At 41.3% G+C, this 14,965-nt stretch overlaps 1 protein-coding gene across 2 annotated transcripts in view; it reads right to left on the reverse strand.

The window, feature by feature from the left end:
• LOC110534499 (polypeptide N-acetylgalactosaminyltransferase-like 6) overlaps window positions 1-8,756 on the reverse strand; it is a 256,904-nt gene extending 248,148 nt beyond the window's left edge. The window contains exons 1-2 of one of the 2 annotated variants that reach the window (XM_036933625.1): window positions 8,371-8,756; window positions 7,752-8,027 (exon numbers count right to left, since the gene is read on the reverse strand). In XM_036933625.1, coding sequence (XP_036789520.1) covers window positions 7,752-7,886 — 135 coding nt within the window. In that variant the 5' untranslated portion in view covers window positions 7,887-8,027; window positions 8,371-8,756. Of the gene's footprint in view, window positions 1-7,751; window positions 8,028-8,337 lie in introns of both variants that reach the window. The other variant, XM_036933624.1, reaches the window with a different exon arrangement.
• Window positions 8,757-14,965: the final 6,209 nt, after the last annotated feature.

Below are 14,965 nucleotides of genomic sequence, written 5' to 3' on the forward strand. Positions count from 1 at the left end.
TGACTGCCTTGCTCTTCCAACTGTCACTCTGTCACGAAATGGATACTGACAATAACAGTCAGTCACTAGGAAATCAACATTCTCTCAGTTGGATCCAGAGGTTAAAGGTGGTTCTCAACATTCTTGGGTTATTTGAAAGTACCAATCACACCCCCAACCAAAGTAGGCTACCCCCTCATTTGCAGTGGATCATTAGGCCTACAGTGGCAAGAAAATGTATGTGAACCCTTTCGAATTAGCTGGATTTCTGCATAAATTGGTCAAATATTATCTGATCTTCGTCCAAGTCTCAACAACAGACAAACATAGTGTGCTTAAACTAATGACACACAAATGATTGTATTTCTATTGTCTATATTGAAAACATAATTTAAACATTCACAGTGTAGGTGGGAAAAAGTATGTGAACCACTAGGCTAATGACTTCACCAAAAGCTAATTGGAGTCAGGAGTCATCTAACCTGGAGTCCAATCAATGAGACGAGATTGGAGAGGTTGGTTAGAGCTGCCTTGCCCTATAAACAACGCTCACAAAATTTGAGTTTGCTATTCACAAGAAGCATTGCCTGATGTGAACCATGCCTCGAACAAAAGATATCTCAGAAGACCTAAGATTAAGAATGGTTGACTTGCATAAAGCTGGAAAGGGTTACAAAAGTATCTCTAAAAGCCTTGATGTTCATCAGTCCACGGTAAGATAAATTGTCTATAAATGGAGAAAGTTCAGGACTGTTGCTACTCTCCCTAGGATTGGCCATCCTACAAAGATGACTGCAAGTGCACAGCGCAGAATACTCAATGAGGTTAAGAAGAATCCTAGTCTGTCAGCTAAAAACTTACAGAAATCTCTGGAACATGCTAACATCTCTGTTGACAAGTCTACGATACATAAAACACTAAACAAGAATGGTGTTCATGGGAGGACACTACGAAACAAGCCACGGCTGTCCCAAAACAATTGTGCACATCTGAAGTTTGCAAAAGTCCACCTGGATGTTCCACAGCGCTACTGGCAAAATATTCTGTGGACAGTTTGTTTGGAAGGAACACATATAACACTATGTGTGGAGAAAAAAAGACACAGCACACCAACATCAAAACCTCCTCCCAACTGTAAAGTATGGTGGAGGGAGCACCATGGTTTGGGGCTGCTTTGCTGCCTCAAGGCCTGGACAGCTTGCTATCATCCACGGAAAAATGTAAGTTTATCAGGACATTTTGTAGGAGAATGTTAGGGTGTCCTCCAATTGAAGCTCAACAGAAGTTGGGTGACGCAACAGGACAACGACCCAAAACACAGAAGTAAATCAACAACAGAATGGCTTCAATAGAAGAAAATATTAATTCTGGAGTGGCCCAGTCAGAGTCCTGACCTCAACCTGATTTGAGATGCTGTGGCATGACCTCTAGAGAGTAGTTCACACCAGACATCCCATGAATATTGCTGAACTTAAACAGTTTTGTAAAGAGGAATGGTACAAAATTCCTCCTGTCTGTTGTGCAGGTCTGATCCGCAACTACAGAAAATGTTTGGTTGAGGTTATTGCTGCCAAAGGAGGGTCAACCAGTTATTAAATCCAAGGGTTCACATACTTAATTCCACCCTGCACTGTGACTGTTTACGCGGTGTGTTCAATAAAAAGATGAAAACGTATAATTGTGTGTTATTAGTTTAAGCAGACTGTGTTTGTCTATTGTTGTATGGGGTGCGTACTGGCGACAGAGAAGTCAGGCGCAGGAGAGCAAAAACTGTGTTACAACGGCGCAGTTTAAATATAAAAATCACTGTAAACAAAACAATAAATACAATGGGTACAAAACCTATCGCACACCAGACCTACCGTGCATAAGCACTTTCAATAAAAATTCCGGACAAGGACATGGGGAGAACAGAGGGTTAAATACACAACATGTAATGATGGAATTGAAACCAGGTGTGTAGGAAGACAAGACAAAACAAATGGAAAATGAAAAGTGGATCAATGATGGCTAGAAGACCGGCGACGCCGACCACTGAACGCCGCCCGAACAAGGAGAGGCACCAACTTCGGGGGAGGTCGTGGCAATTGTTGTGACCTAGATGAAGATCAGATCAAATTTTACAACCAATTTATGCAGAAATCCAGGTATTTCCAAGGGGTTCACATACTTTTTCTTGCCACTCTATGCTCTTTAGTCTTCCCATTCCCAAGTACCAGGCTGTGGATAGGCCAGGTATCTGCAGGGGTATTAGTACCCCAGGTTGAGAACCACTAATCTAGAAGAAAGTCCCCAGAAATCCTGGTGAAAAAGTTTGAATAGCACTGATGTAGAGCTTCATAGGACATTATTTTCCATCTAGTATTTATTAGAATCCCCATTAGCTGCTGACAAGGCAGCAGCTATTCCTCCCGGGGTCCAAACAAGAGTAAAACAATACAATCGCCTACATCATAAATAAAACAGTACATCAAACTAGACATTGTGCATTATACATATGTACACTGCTCCATTACTACAAATTAACAGTATAAATTGTACAATCTCAGCTACTGTTGCCCTCCATCACTTCCAAATTGTTATTAGGCCTAGCTTGCATTACTCCTGTGTAGACTGCTAACACTCTGTCACTGCTCAGTGTGCCATCATATATCCGAATCTAGCATACTCATCATCCCACGTAAACATCCCATCACAAGTGACAGCTGGTGTGTGTGTGTGTGTGTGTATTGTGTGTGTGTGTGTGTGTGTGTGTGTGTGTGTGTGCGCGCGCGCACCTGGTATCTAGGGTAACAAAACACACCATCAGTACGTACACATGCTAGCTGTTGTTTGTTGTTGACCACTAAATGTACCGGTGAGCTGAGATCAGGACCCTTACCACAAAGCAGTAGCTTGTATTGAAATGTATGAACAATGTTACAGAACTGGTCAAAGGCAATAATGTGTCCGATGTGATGCATCACATAAAAGACTGATGGATCATGATGTCCATATACATGAAACTACAGTGCGTTTATAGTGTGAAATACATCATAATGTCAGTAATAATAGGCTAAACATCACCATGGTGACTAGGTTATTAACTAAAATGACAATCTGGTGAGCTTCGTTGGTAATTCGGCCCAACGGAAACATCCATCCCCAATGTCAATTATCTCAACCTGACTGCAGACAAAATGGCCCAATCAAACAGATACAAGCCCATGCTTCTTTTTCCTTTTATGGTTGGCTGGTGTGTGAAACTTCAGCTGCTTTGATTTTGAGTCAGGGGACAGCTTCCCAAATGCCACCCTATTCCCTATGTAGTGCACTACTTTTGACCAGCACTAGGGAATAGAGTGCAATTTGGGACGCAGGCTTTGAGTCAGAAACGGGGTGATTCTGATCTTAGGGATTGTTCACATTTTTCTGCTGCCTGTCACGGAGGATGAGCCTTTCCCTCAGAGCATATAACGCTGCCGCTCCCTTCCGTCTTTCAGAGGATTGGCTGGCTGCTCGGTGGCTCTGAATCACGGGAATCAGGAAGGAACTCATCAGTTTGCCTGTGTTGCTGCTCTGGGACCTACTGATCCCAACTACAGGGTTCTAGACCTTCTTCTTCTTCTTCTTTTTGATTTGCTTTGTTTGTATCAAATGCCTGTAGTATAGGAGCTCAATTTAGAGACTATGACACTATGGAATAAACTAAACCAAAAGTAATCGATAGGACTTACAAAAAAAACAAAGGACATCACCTTGTTCAGTAAAATGGCTGCCAAAAATACCAACACACCACTAATCTAAAGTTAACACATACTTATACTGAGGCTCCTATTTTCAGTGGATAAAAAAATAGAATGACAAGAGAGGACATTGGTCATCAAGTTGCACTGGTCCGAGGGACTTTGTTCAATCTACTCATTCTTTCTATGAGACAGACAACCTCGAAATGGAATGTGAGACATCTCAGCAGGGTGACTCAGTCTGTATCATGTAGAGGTCAGTGGAGAGAGGAGAGGACGGTAGGTGTCGTCCCACATAATGACCACCGCCTGATGTTTCTGTCCCTGTCAACCCGGGCCGGAGCTAGAGGGCGACAGGCTGGGTTAGCCTAATGGTGATGAACTGTCAAGGCTTCACAGAGACGGGGCCATGCAGTGCCGAAGGGCAATGTTACGCCATGCGGCAATGCAAATCGCGATCAGGCAAATGAGAAAGAGGCAATGACGAGATGCAATCATAAACCGACTCAGGCAGTTTTCACTGCACCCCCCAGCAGCAGAAATAGATTACAAGATGATAGGCATATTTGAAACAAGCCTCACGGCTAAACAGAGTGCAGCTAGGGCTACATAACATGAAGGGCTGGCAAAGAGCTGTAGGTGTTCAAGGAGATCATCAAGCCACACAAGCTAAAGAGGATTTCGTGCCATGGTACTCCAACCTCATGCTATCATATTCTGAATGTACACATTACTGGAAAGTGGTTTCAGTCAATCAGCATTCAGGAACCAAACTACCCTTGTTATAATAAGTCACACTTAGGAGACAGCACAGTGACTTCCACCACAATCTGAGCTCAGCTCCACGAGGGGGCTAAAGCGGGCTTAGCCCCCTCAGTTTTAGTTTTATGTCCCTATGTAAAAAAAAAGTTACAATTATTGAGTGACAGGTTGGTGCAAGATTTGTATCTCTGCTGCGCTGTGTCAGTGGTTAGGTATGACTCCTTTGGTTTTCATAAAAAAACAGGAAAAAAAACTTCTCGTCTATGGTAGGCTAAGTGAATAACGTGATACGCCTCCGCCTGTAATATTTGATTTAGATTTATAAGGGCGGGGTCAAGTTTACCGTTAAAGCTGCTTCACTCAACTCAGCCTCACACCCCACCACCACAGAGTTTAGTTAGCGTCTTAGCTAGCTGTAAAAAGCGTAAGTGTTATTAGCCTTAGCCTATTTAGCTAGCTGGAACCAGCTAATCTGCCACTGCCACGGTGGATAGCAGAAATTGGCTTAGTCAAAGTAGCCAATGGAGAAGGGGACACCTGGCTACTGTGTCAGTGGCTGTTAAAAGTTGTTACAGCATCGTGAAGTTCCAATCTGACAACGAATGCATGCGTTTGTACAACACCTAAGACCTGAGGCTACAGGGCTGCTAAGGTCAATGATGGGACCTGGCTTTAAGTTTACAGCCACCATGGTGCACAGAATCCTCAGTCTTCTCCATCCTCCAAACAAATGTATTCAGGCAAAAGCAACAGATCTTTACACTGGAGTCAAAGTGGTCCGCAGTGCATTGGAGTGCTGAGGTGTGACAAGCCGGGGTGTGACAGCGAGTTTGAAGCCATTTGTGAACAGTTCAGTGCCAGTGGCACTGACACACCACAAGTTCCAAGCGATTATGACAACGTTATGGAAATCTCTAGCATTATGTGATGGACAGTACAGTAGGCCAGCAGGACAAAGGAGTGTAAAAGACTTGGATGCTGTCATCGGTGAAATGTCAGTACGATTCAGCAAACGCAACAGCCAACTGGTGGAGACTCTGTTAACCCTTGTGAGCCATGACTTTCTAGATGGGAAAAAGGTGAAACCACTGCTGGATCTAAGAAAAACAGATTTGGTGGAAGCTGAGTTTAGTGTTGCGCTCCAGTTTTTGCTGAAATCGCCCGCTCCGGCTCCAATGAGGAGAAATGGGCCACACTTGATATCTTGCAACGATTCTCTGGGCATCTCTACGCTATGTCTTTTGGGGCATCCACAGCTACATGTGAGAACAAATTTACCACTTTGACAAACGTGTTCACTCAACTAATCCAACTGGCATTTCTTGGGAATATTTTGGGGAGAGTGGAATGAACAATTAATCAGGAAGTTCCACAGAGCATCAAGGAGGCTGCAACTCTTCTGAAAATGTAAGAAACAATCTAGCTGGTTGATTGTTATCAAAGTCTTGGTGGTATAGACAGTGGCGTACTTTCAGCAAAAACCTATGGTATGGAATGGCAAAATGACTTCCTTAGCCAGACTATAGGCCTTTAAGTTTGTAGGGCGCTGTCCATGGTGCTGATAGAGCGCAGCTGAGATTTTGCACCAACCTGCCACTTCTTGGTCAAAAGCACTCAATGTTCTCAACATTTTAACTTTTATGTTTATTGCGGTATAGCATGATATAAGCAGAATTCAATATTATTCTAATGCAAGAACCCAAATGACGCCCCTGGGTATAGCTACATATCAGTATGTTTCATCATAGAAATAGACACATTCTATTATGGCTTCCTTGGTAGCCTATTCATTTTGGTGGTTGTAAACTGTACGTATTGGAAATTTATGGTAGCCTGGCATTGCTTAATTGATTATGTGGATTGATTTTGATCCACAGAAGTGTATTGTACCATATCACAACGTGTTGCTGAACTCATGAGCGCCATGACTTTCCATGTTTGAACCGGGCCTACAGGCCTATTTGTTTGGCAAGACAGCGGTGCATGGCTGCATCTCACCGAAGTAGGCTGTAGGCTGTGTTTTGTTTTTTTTTGGTTATTTGATTTTTGTTTACTCTGCTAGTTTACTGTTAAAGTAACTAGCCTAAATATATATTTTGTCATGCCTTTATTGATTTGATATTTTGTTTACTAGGCATACTTGGTATCGCTGTTTCGTTCTGTTCACATTCATTTGTTCACATTGTCTGTATTCTAAGCCAAACTACTATTCAATATTTTTGTTTGCCTGCATTAATAACTAGGTTACTACTTTCAGCATTTAGTTTGCATTATTTTAGTAAGACGGCTGTGTGTACAGCTGCATTCACATAGGCTGTTTGTAATAGGTGAATTACCCTATCTATCTTGTAGCCTATATTCATTACCAAAACGGCATCGCTTTAGTGTGTAGAGCATTGTCCTTTGTGCTGATAGAGAGCACACCAACCTGCCACTTCAAAAGCACTCAGAGGTCATGGAGTCTCTGCATTTGAACTTTATGTTTATTGTGGTATGGCGTGATATAAGCAGAATTTAATATCATTCAAATGTAATTACGCCCCAAAATTGTGCCCCATCGCCGATTTCAACTGCCCCCTTAGTCACTTTATCCTGGTGCCGGGCCTGCAACAATCACAACAAAGTTTGACATATTATCATATTTGAAGGACATTGGCCTGGATGCAAAATAACTTGGGTACAATTTAAACCAGGAACTAAATGTACTCTTACACAGAGGTGACTCTCGATTGCTTGCCTAAAGTATAATGTATGCATACACATCTTTCACCCAAGGAAATGTATAAAAACATTAAAAACATTTGTTTTGCATTTAATGGTTAGAATTAGGATAACATTAGGCTATATTAAACAAAAACTATATATGGTTGTATGTTCTACCCGAAAGGCCTAATTTTCTGCACCCAACTGGTGCCCCACACCCATCTAAATCAGTCCTTCAGAGGGGAAGAATTTAAATCAGCAGTGTAACTGGGCTTCAAGGTCCAGATTTAAATTTGCCTAGTATAAAGTTGATGAAAAGATGCATGATGAGAGCACACGCCCATGCATGGGCCTAACTGATGATGCGATTATGATGATTGATGAGCCTTCCTAACTAACACTGTTGCTCAAGTCATGACTGCACATGTTGTTGTCAAATTACTTTTCCCACCAACTCACAATTACTTTACATGAACTTAAAAATGATCAACTTTGTAGCACCAGTTAGTTACTGTAGGCTACACCAGTTTGAAATGCGACGAAATTAGTGGCAAAGTCAACATAACTTGACCTTAGACGTACCTGTTCGCCGGCCTCGTGCGACTTCATCAGGTGTTTCTCCCGGTATAAAGACCACAGTCCGACGTTTGGCAGAAATATCAAAGCCACCATGAATACGAAGGCCATTTGCAACACTCGCTTCTGTCTCCTCTTCATCGTGGACACCCAAGTAAGAAGATATAATCCCAATATCTAAAAACTACGGAGTCCGTTCTTCTTGGCTCGTGCCACTCGGGTTGAAATATTATTTGTTGGTCGGTGGCAAACCACCTCCTGGAGCTGTTGACAAACGTTCACCTAAAACAAACAATAAAATGTATCAGCATGTAGACCTCTTACTGACATTTAGCCTAATTGCAAATGCAGAGGACTGAGAAGCCACCATTCCACTAATTTAAACATTTTGTTGCACATAAAAAACACTACCAGTCTAACAGTAGGCTATGCTCTCATAGTTAACATTCATTAAACTACACGTGTCACTAAATTCAAACCAGAGATGAAGAAGATAGTGACACCTTTCAGTTTCAAATAAATAAAAGCTGACCCTACTACTTACAGCGCAAATGGTTAAACAGACAGCACTAAACACATCACAATGACTTACTGTCGGTGCGTATTTGCATGTTGCCCCATTTACCGTGATTGTTTAGGACCTTTTCGGCCGCATTTCTGTTATAAATCAAGACAAAAAATAGAAGCGTTGAACAGCTTTATCTCCCACGATGCGCACGTGAGGGAATTTCGAGTCCGTCTCGCGCTCTTCCTGAATCAGAAAATCCCTCACGAGCTGCATTTCTCCCACATCTAGGTAGAAATTATGTTCTCCCCCTCCTTTCGCAATGTCGCTCCTCAATACCAGGTTTTTAGATATTGCGGTTAAGAACCACGTGCACTGCGCATTAATGTGGGAACATTCCTACGGCTTGGCGATCCCTTCAAAGGCAAGAGCGAGGTGTGGGATAGGGACAAGGAGCGCCAACGCGACCACATAGCAGTGAATCCGACAGCACTTTGGCACGAAACAGCGGACGAGAGAACAAAGCGCAGTGATGCATTGGACGGCTGCCTGATGCACTTTGAATAGATAGCCTAACAATTTTGCAGTCTGGCATTCAAATGAAAGTGTTAATGAAATTCAGAATCTAATCATGTGCACTGCACTGATACTGAATATTGATAGAAAGGCAGAAATGTCATCACCTGTCACTATAGGAGTAATCAATTGCAGATGATGAACATGTTATTTTATATTGAGGTAGACATACACTACCAGTCAAAAGTTTTAGAACACCTACTCATTCAAGGATTTTTCTTAATTTGTACTATTTTCTGCATTGCAGAATAATAGTGAAGACATCAAAACGATGAAATAACACATATGGAATCATGTAGTAACCAAAATAAGTGTTAATTAAATGATTATTTAAAGTAGCCACCCTTTGCCTTGATGACAGCTTTGCACACTCTTGGCAGTCTCTCAACCAGCTTCACCTGGAATTTTTTTCCAACAGTCTTGAAGGAGTTCCCACATATGCTGATCACTTGTTGAATGCTTTTCCTTCACTCTGTGGTCCGACTCATCCCAAACAATTTCAATTTGGTTGAGGTTGGGGGATTGTGGAGGCCATGTCATCTGATACAGCACTCCATCATTGTCCTTCTTGGTAAAATAACCCTTACACAGCCTGGAGGTGTGTTGGGTCATTGTCCTGTTGAAAAACAAATGATAATCCCACTAAGCCCAAACCAGATGGGATAGCGTATCGCTGCAGAATGCTGTGGTAGCCATGCTAATTAAGTGTGCCTTGAATTTTAAATAAATTACAGACAGTGTCACCAGCAAAGCACCCCCACGGCATAACACCTCATCATTAAGAAGGAAAGAAATTCCACAAATGAACTTTTACTAAGGCACCCCTGTTGACTGAAATGCATTCCAGGTGATGACCTCATGAAGCTGGTTGAGAGAATGCCAAGAGTGTGCAAAGCTGTCATCAAGGCAAAGGGTGGCTATTTGAAGAATCTCAATATAAATATATTTTGATTTGTGGTTTGGTTACTATATGATTCCATATGTGTTATTTTATAGTTTTGATGTCTTCACCATTATTCCACAATGTAGAAAATAGACCAAATAAAGAAAAACCCTTGAATGAGTAGGTGTTCTAAAACCTTTGACTGGTAGTGTAGATTTAAATATAGTACTTATTTTGTCCAAATGTGACATTATTTAGCACCTTTTTTTCATAAGATCTGGATAGTGAACTTATCAGCTCAATTTGACCTGTAGTTTCCTGGGGACAGCTGAAATGGACAGCTGATACTCAACTCTAGAGTACTAGCTAGCTGAAGTAGCTACCTTTTGGGACAAATCATATGCTCCTAGACTGTGTTGGCATGTACAGTACTTCTACCATACTTTAAATCAACTTGTTGTGGCGGGGTCACCGCTTTGTTATTGTTTGAAGCCCATATTTCCCCTTTAATGATCCATTTATGTCACTTACACAGGTCCATGGATGAGCCAACTCTGTGTCTATTAGTAAATATGAAATTATTGGCAGTATTGCCAGAAACCCTGGCCCAGATGTCCATGAAAAATGTTTTTTTCACTTTCAGTTTTTTATAAGACTCAAAAATGCAGCATTTTAAAGCAATGCTAATATTGTTGCTGTGTGCTGCTTACTTTGAGAGTGAGAATTTATGTTTCCCATCCGTGAATTCAGGATATATTCACAACTCCTTTATAACCTTCAGAAACTTGAACCAAACACAGCTCAGATGAAATCAGCCTCAAAATAATAGAATCACTTCATGTTTTCCATGAAATGTTGTTTATGTGCAAGGAGTTGCTTTACAGGAGAGAGGAGATTCTCAGAACTTGCTGAAATATTTATTTACTATTGAATCCTGCTTCATACGTGAAAGCATGCTAAAGGAGAGGGAGTAAAGATTGTATTGGAATACATGGAGAACAAAGTATTCACCACACTGTGTATATGTGCGCGTGTGCGTCAATATTGAGGTTGTAGCCAATTGAACACAGACCACAACCTCAATAATGCATGGATGCAATGGTACAGCACAGTTATAATTCCCCTGTAGCAGTGCACCGAGGCACGGAGGTCTAGCAGATTATGTTTTCAGTCTCCATGGCTACCAATAGAGGGGGGTGTGGTTGAGACCATTGGCTGTTAGTACAGACGGAACATCTGCAAGTAATGCACCGAGTTGGTGAGGTCATGTTGGCAAGTGTTTGCATACCCACCCATACACAAGTGTATGAATGATGTGTGTATGAAGCAGGTGGCTCTGTGCACCATAGCACTGTGCCAGTTGAAACATGGCATTTGACCTTCTTCCTCAGCTTTATCATGATCTTCACTGAATGCTATCAAAGTCTGTACCCATTATCGATGCCAGTTTATCTGAAGTAAACCTTTAACTGTGATTCATTAGGCATGGCATTGCCTAATGAAGCATGGCACTCGTTAGGCTTGATAATGCAGTAGAACCAACCGGATTGTATTAGGAAAGCTGAGGAAATACACGGAGGACAGATCTGAGCGCTATAGCGACAGCAGAGCGCGCGTAACAAGCACTCCGGATGTGTAGCTAACCTCTATACAGCCATGGTTGTTAGGCTCTATTGACTTAAGCCCTGAAGTTCTGCTAGTGCTGGGACTTTGGGATTACAATTCTTACTAACAAGATTGTATCAAGGAAGAAGGAGAAAAATATGTTGCTTCCAGTCAGTGTCAGAAGGCCTATACTGTGCCCCCACCACTTTTCCCCATCTTCTTTCCATTTTAGTTTGTGAAAGCTGCAGAGAGAGAGGGAGAGGATCCATCCAACAATCAATTGGTCAGATGAGGAGATTTTCCATGTTAACTCACATTGTTCAGTTTTAGAATGATCAAAAAAAAATGATACAAAATGCCATGACATTTTAACAATGAAAGATACATGGCAAATTCGTTGCAGCTTCTTATGAGGTATAATTAACTAGACATTCTGCTTATGTCACAGTGTCAAATCAAGTATAGGATCAATTCTTTCAGAATGCACAGAGAGGGAGACAATGAGGAATACAGTTTTTTCTCTTTCCTCTCTTCTCTCTCTTCCTCTTCCTTTGTCGCTCTCTGTCTCACTCTTCCTCTCTCTCTCTCTCTCCCAAAGAAACAAGGTTTTCCATTATAAGTGAGTGGTTCGGTATGTTTTCAAAGCAGAAAAACACTGCAGCTAGAACATATTTGGTTCAAGCCCTTGGACAGCACTCATGACCAGCGCTCCAGCAGCCTACAGTCTGGCGTCTGGAGTTCCAGGACCTTGGACAGCACTCACTACCAGAGCTCCAGCAGTCTGGCGTTGAGTTCCAAGTCCATGGACAGCAACCTTCACCCACGTGACATGGGCTGCTGTGCTTTCATAACCACAAGGAAAACAATCAACTTGACCTCAATACAACTAGCACTTAGCGGTAAAGTGTGCTTATACAGATGTAGAATCTTAATTTGATCACTCTTTTTGTTACTGGGAATTTTCCTGCTCAGCAGGAAATGCAAACTTGTCGTGTATTTGAGTTTTAAAAAGGCTTCTAAAGTTTGTCACTTTGAAATGTCAGACTTGATTTTCCCTAATGAAAAATGGATCAACCCCTACAAAAATGTCCATTAATTATAATCCACATAATAATTCACATTTCCTGTTGCTGCAGGATTATTTTCCTGCTGTAGCAAACGGACTCAAATTAAGATCCTACGTCTGTAACTAGGGCACTGAGTTTCTTCTTGGTCAGTTGACATGGTCAAGGAAAAACTCCAGGCCTTACTTTTAATGCCTGTTATGAGGGCAACACCACACTTAGAACACATCTTATGATAGCAACACTAAGCAACTGTCCAATACCACAGCAAGTGCAATACCACTGTGTCACAATCCCCTTTCTATTCACTATAGTGATTTTCGACAGAGAACCCAGGCTAGATATCCCATTATCACCATGATGGTTTTCATTAGACAGTTAAGATCAGGGGACATAGGTGAAGCATGTAATAGCCAAGGAAAAGACTCCCCAGGTGACTTTTAGCGTCAGACCCTTGGCTCAGCAGCACAGAGGTAGTGAGATATGGCACTGTAGTTAGTTCACATAAAGCCCCACTCATTACTAGTGTTGGTAGCGTTATCCATCTTCCCAATTGATTGGCTGATGTAGTACTGTATCTCTATGGCATAGACACGTCAGATGAAGACATATGGAAAGATTACTACTGTACTATAAACCTCGTATTTTATATGGCCAAAAGACAACACTTTGTGTGTCTGAAATGGTACCCTTTCCCTACATATTGCACTACTTTTGACTTTGGCCCGGCATATGGTTCTGGTCCAAAGTAGTGCACTATGTAGGGAATAGGGGGACATGTCAGACCTAGACACTGTTTTTAATGCTTGTATTATGTAATAGAATACTATTGACTGTATGTATCTAGTGATTACATTTCTGGAATATCATTAAATAATGCTTATCTGCCTAAATAGCTTCTCTTGTGAGTAAACGTAATTATAGTTAACAGGGTAAACACACTGTTCTAATCTGATCTGATTACTTTGAACCATAGATTTGGTTTGGAGCTGATGTATTGTACATTTGGAAATTCCAGAGGATCTTCAAATGAGAGCGCCATCTATCTAAAAGAATTGAAAACAAACACCCTTGTTCTCCTCACTCACTGCTCAGACACACACACACACACACACACACACACACACACAGACACATGTATATATTTATATACACCCTTGCACACGCATACTCACACACTCACAACCAGGGAACTTTGAGAAAAAAAAATTCTTGCGATGGCACTTTTTCATTGTAATTACTACGATGTAGCATATCCATCAAACCAACTGACTACAGCATATTGTGTGGGGCTAGAGTAAGCCATCTAAATCTAAAGGCAATTTAATGGAACAAATTAAACATTTGAGATCATTCAGAGAAATAAAGTGACTTCATATCCTTTCCAAGGTGAAAAGTGTATGATATCTGCTTGATTGCTTTATAGCGTCACTCTGATATACCGCAGAGAGAAAAAAAGCTATTACCATTGCTGATTTTAAAACACGAGCGAAGACTGACAGGAGGAAGAAAAATGTGTTTTGATCTATTGAAAGCTCTCGGTAATGTGGCGACCAAAATGGTCTTTGATGTGAATGTTAATGGCTTTCCACTGGTTAACTCTGCAAAGGGTACAGTTATCTCTCTCTCACACAAGATACATTTGTCAACCTTTGATCCCGGAGATATTTGTAACATGAAACAGTGGCCGCGTCTGAAATGGCACCCTGTTCCCTATAAAGGGCATTGCTTTTGACCATAGGCCCTACACAATTTCTTATAAAGCGCACATTTGACTTTTTCATGTCACTTTTGAACAGGTCCAATCTGCACAATATAGGGAATAGGGTGCCATTTCAGACCCAGCCTATATCGGCGTCAATGATCAATTGACCTTGCACCTGTTTTAGTTAGGATAGCAGGGCAGAGTTGTCTCATTAGGGTGAATATACAGTACCAGTCAAACGCTTGGACACACCTACTCATTCAAGAGTTTTTCTTTATTTTCACTATTTTCCACATTGTAGAATAATAGTGAAGACATCAAAACTATAAAATAACACATTTGGAATCAGCCAATTGCATCATAGTGCTTGATGTTTTTGCGACTGCACTTGAAGAAACTTTCAAAGTTCTTGAAATGTTCCATATTGACTGACCTTCATGTCTTCAAGTAATGATGGACTGTCTTTTCTCTTTGCTTATTTGAGCTATTCTTGTCATAATATGGGCTTGGTCTTTTACCAAATAGGGCTATCTTCTGTATACCAACCCTACCTTGTCACAACACAACTGGTTGGCTCAAACGCATTAAGAAGGAAAGAAATTCCACAAATTAGCTTTTAACAAGGCACACCTGTTAATTTCAATGCATTCCAGGTGACCTCATGAAGCTGGTTGAGAGAATGCCAAGAGTGTACAAAACTGTCATCAAGGCAAAGGGTGGCTACTTTGATTTGTTTAACATTATTTTGGTTACTCCATGATTCCATATGTGTTATTTCATAGTTCTGATTTCTTCACTATTATTCTACAATGTAGAAAATAGTACAAATAAAGAAAAACCCTTGACTTGAGATGGTGTGCGTGTAACCCTTTCATGCAGTCA

The sequence above is a fragment of the Oncorhynchus mykiss genome, chromosome 10 (genome assembly GCF_013265735.2).
Source record: "Oncorhynchus mykiss isolate Arlee chromosome 10, USDA_OmykA_1.1, whole genome shotgun sequence".
NCBI lineage: Eukaryota > Metazoa > Chordata > Actinopteri > Salmoniformes > Salmonidae > Oncorhynchus > Oncorhynchus mykiss.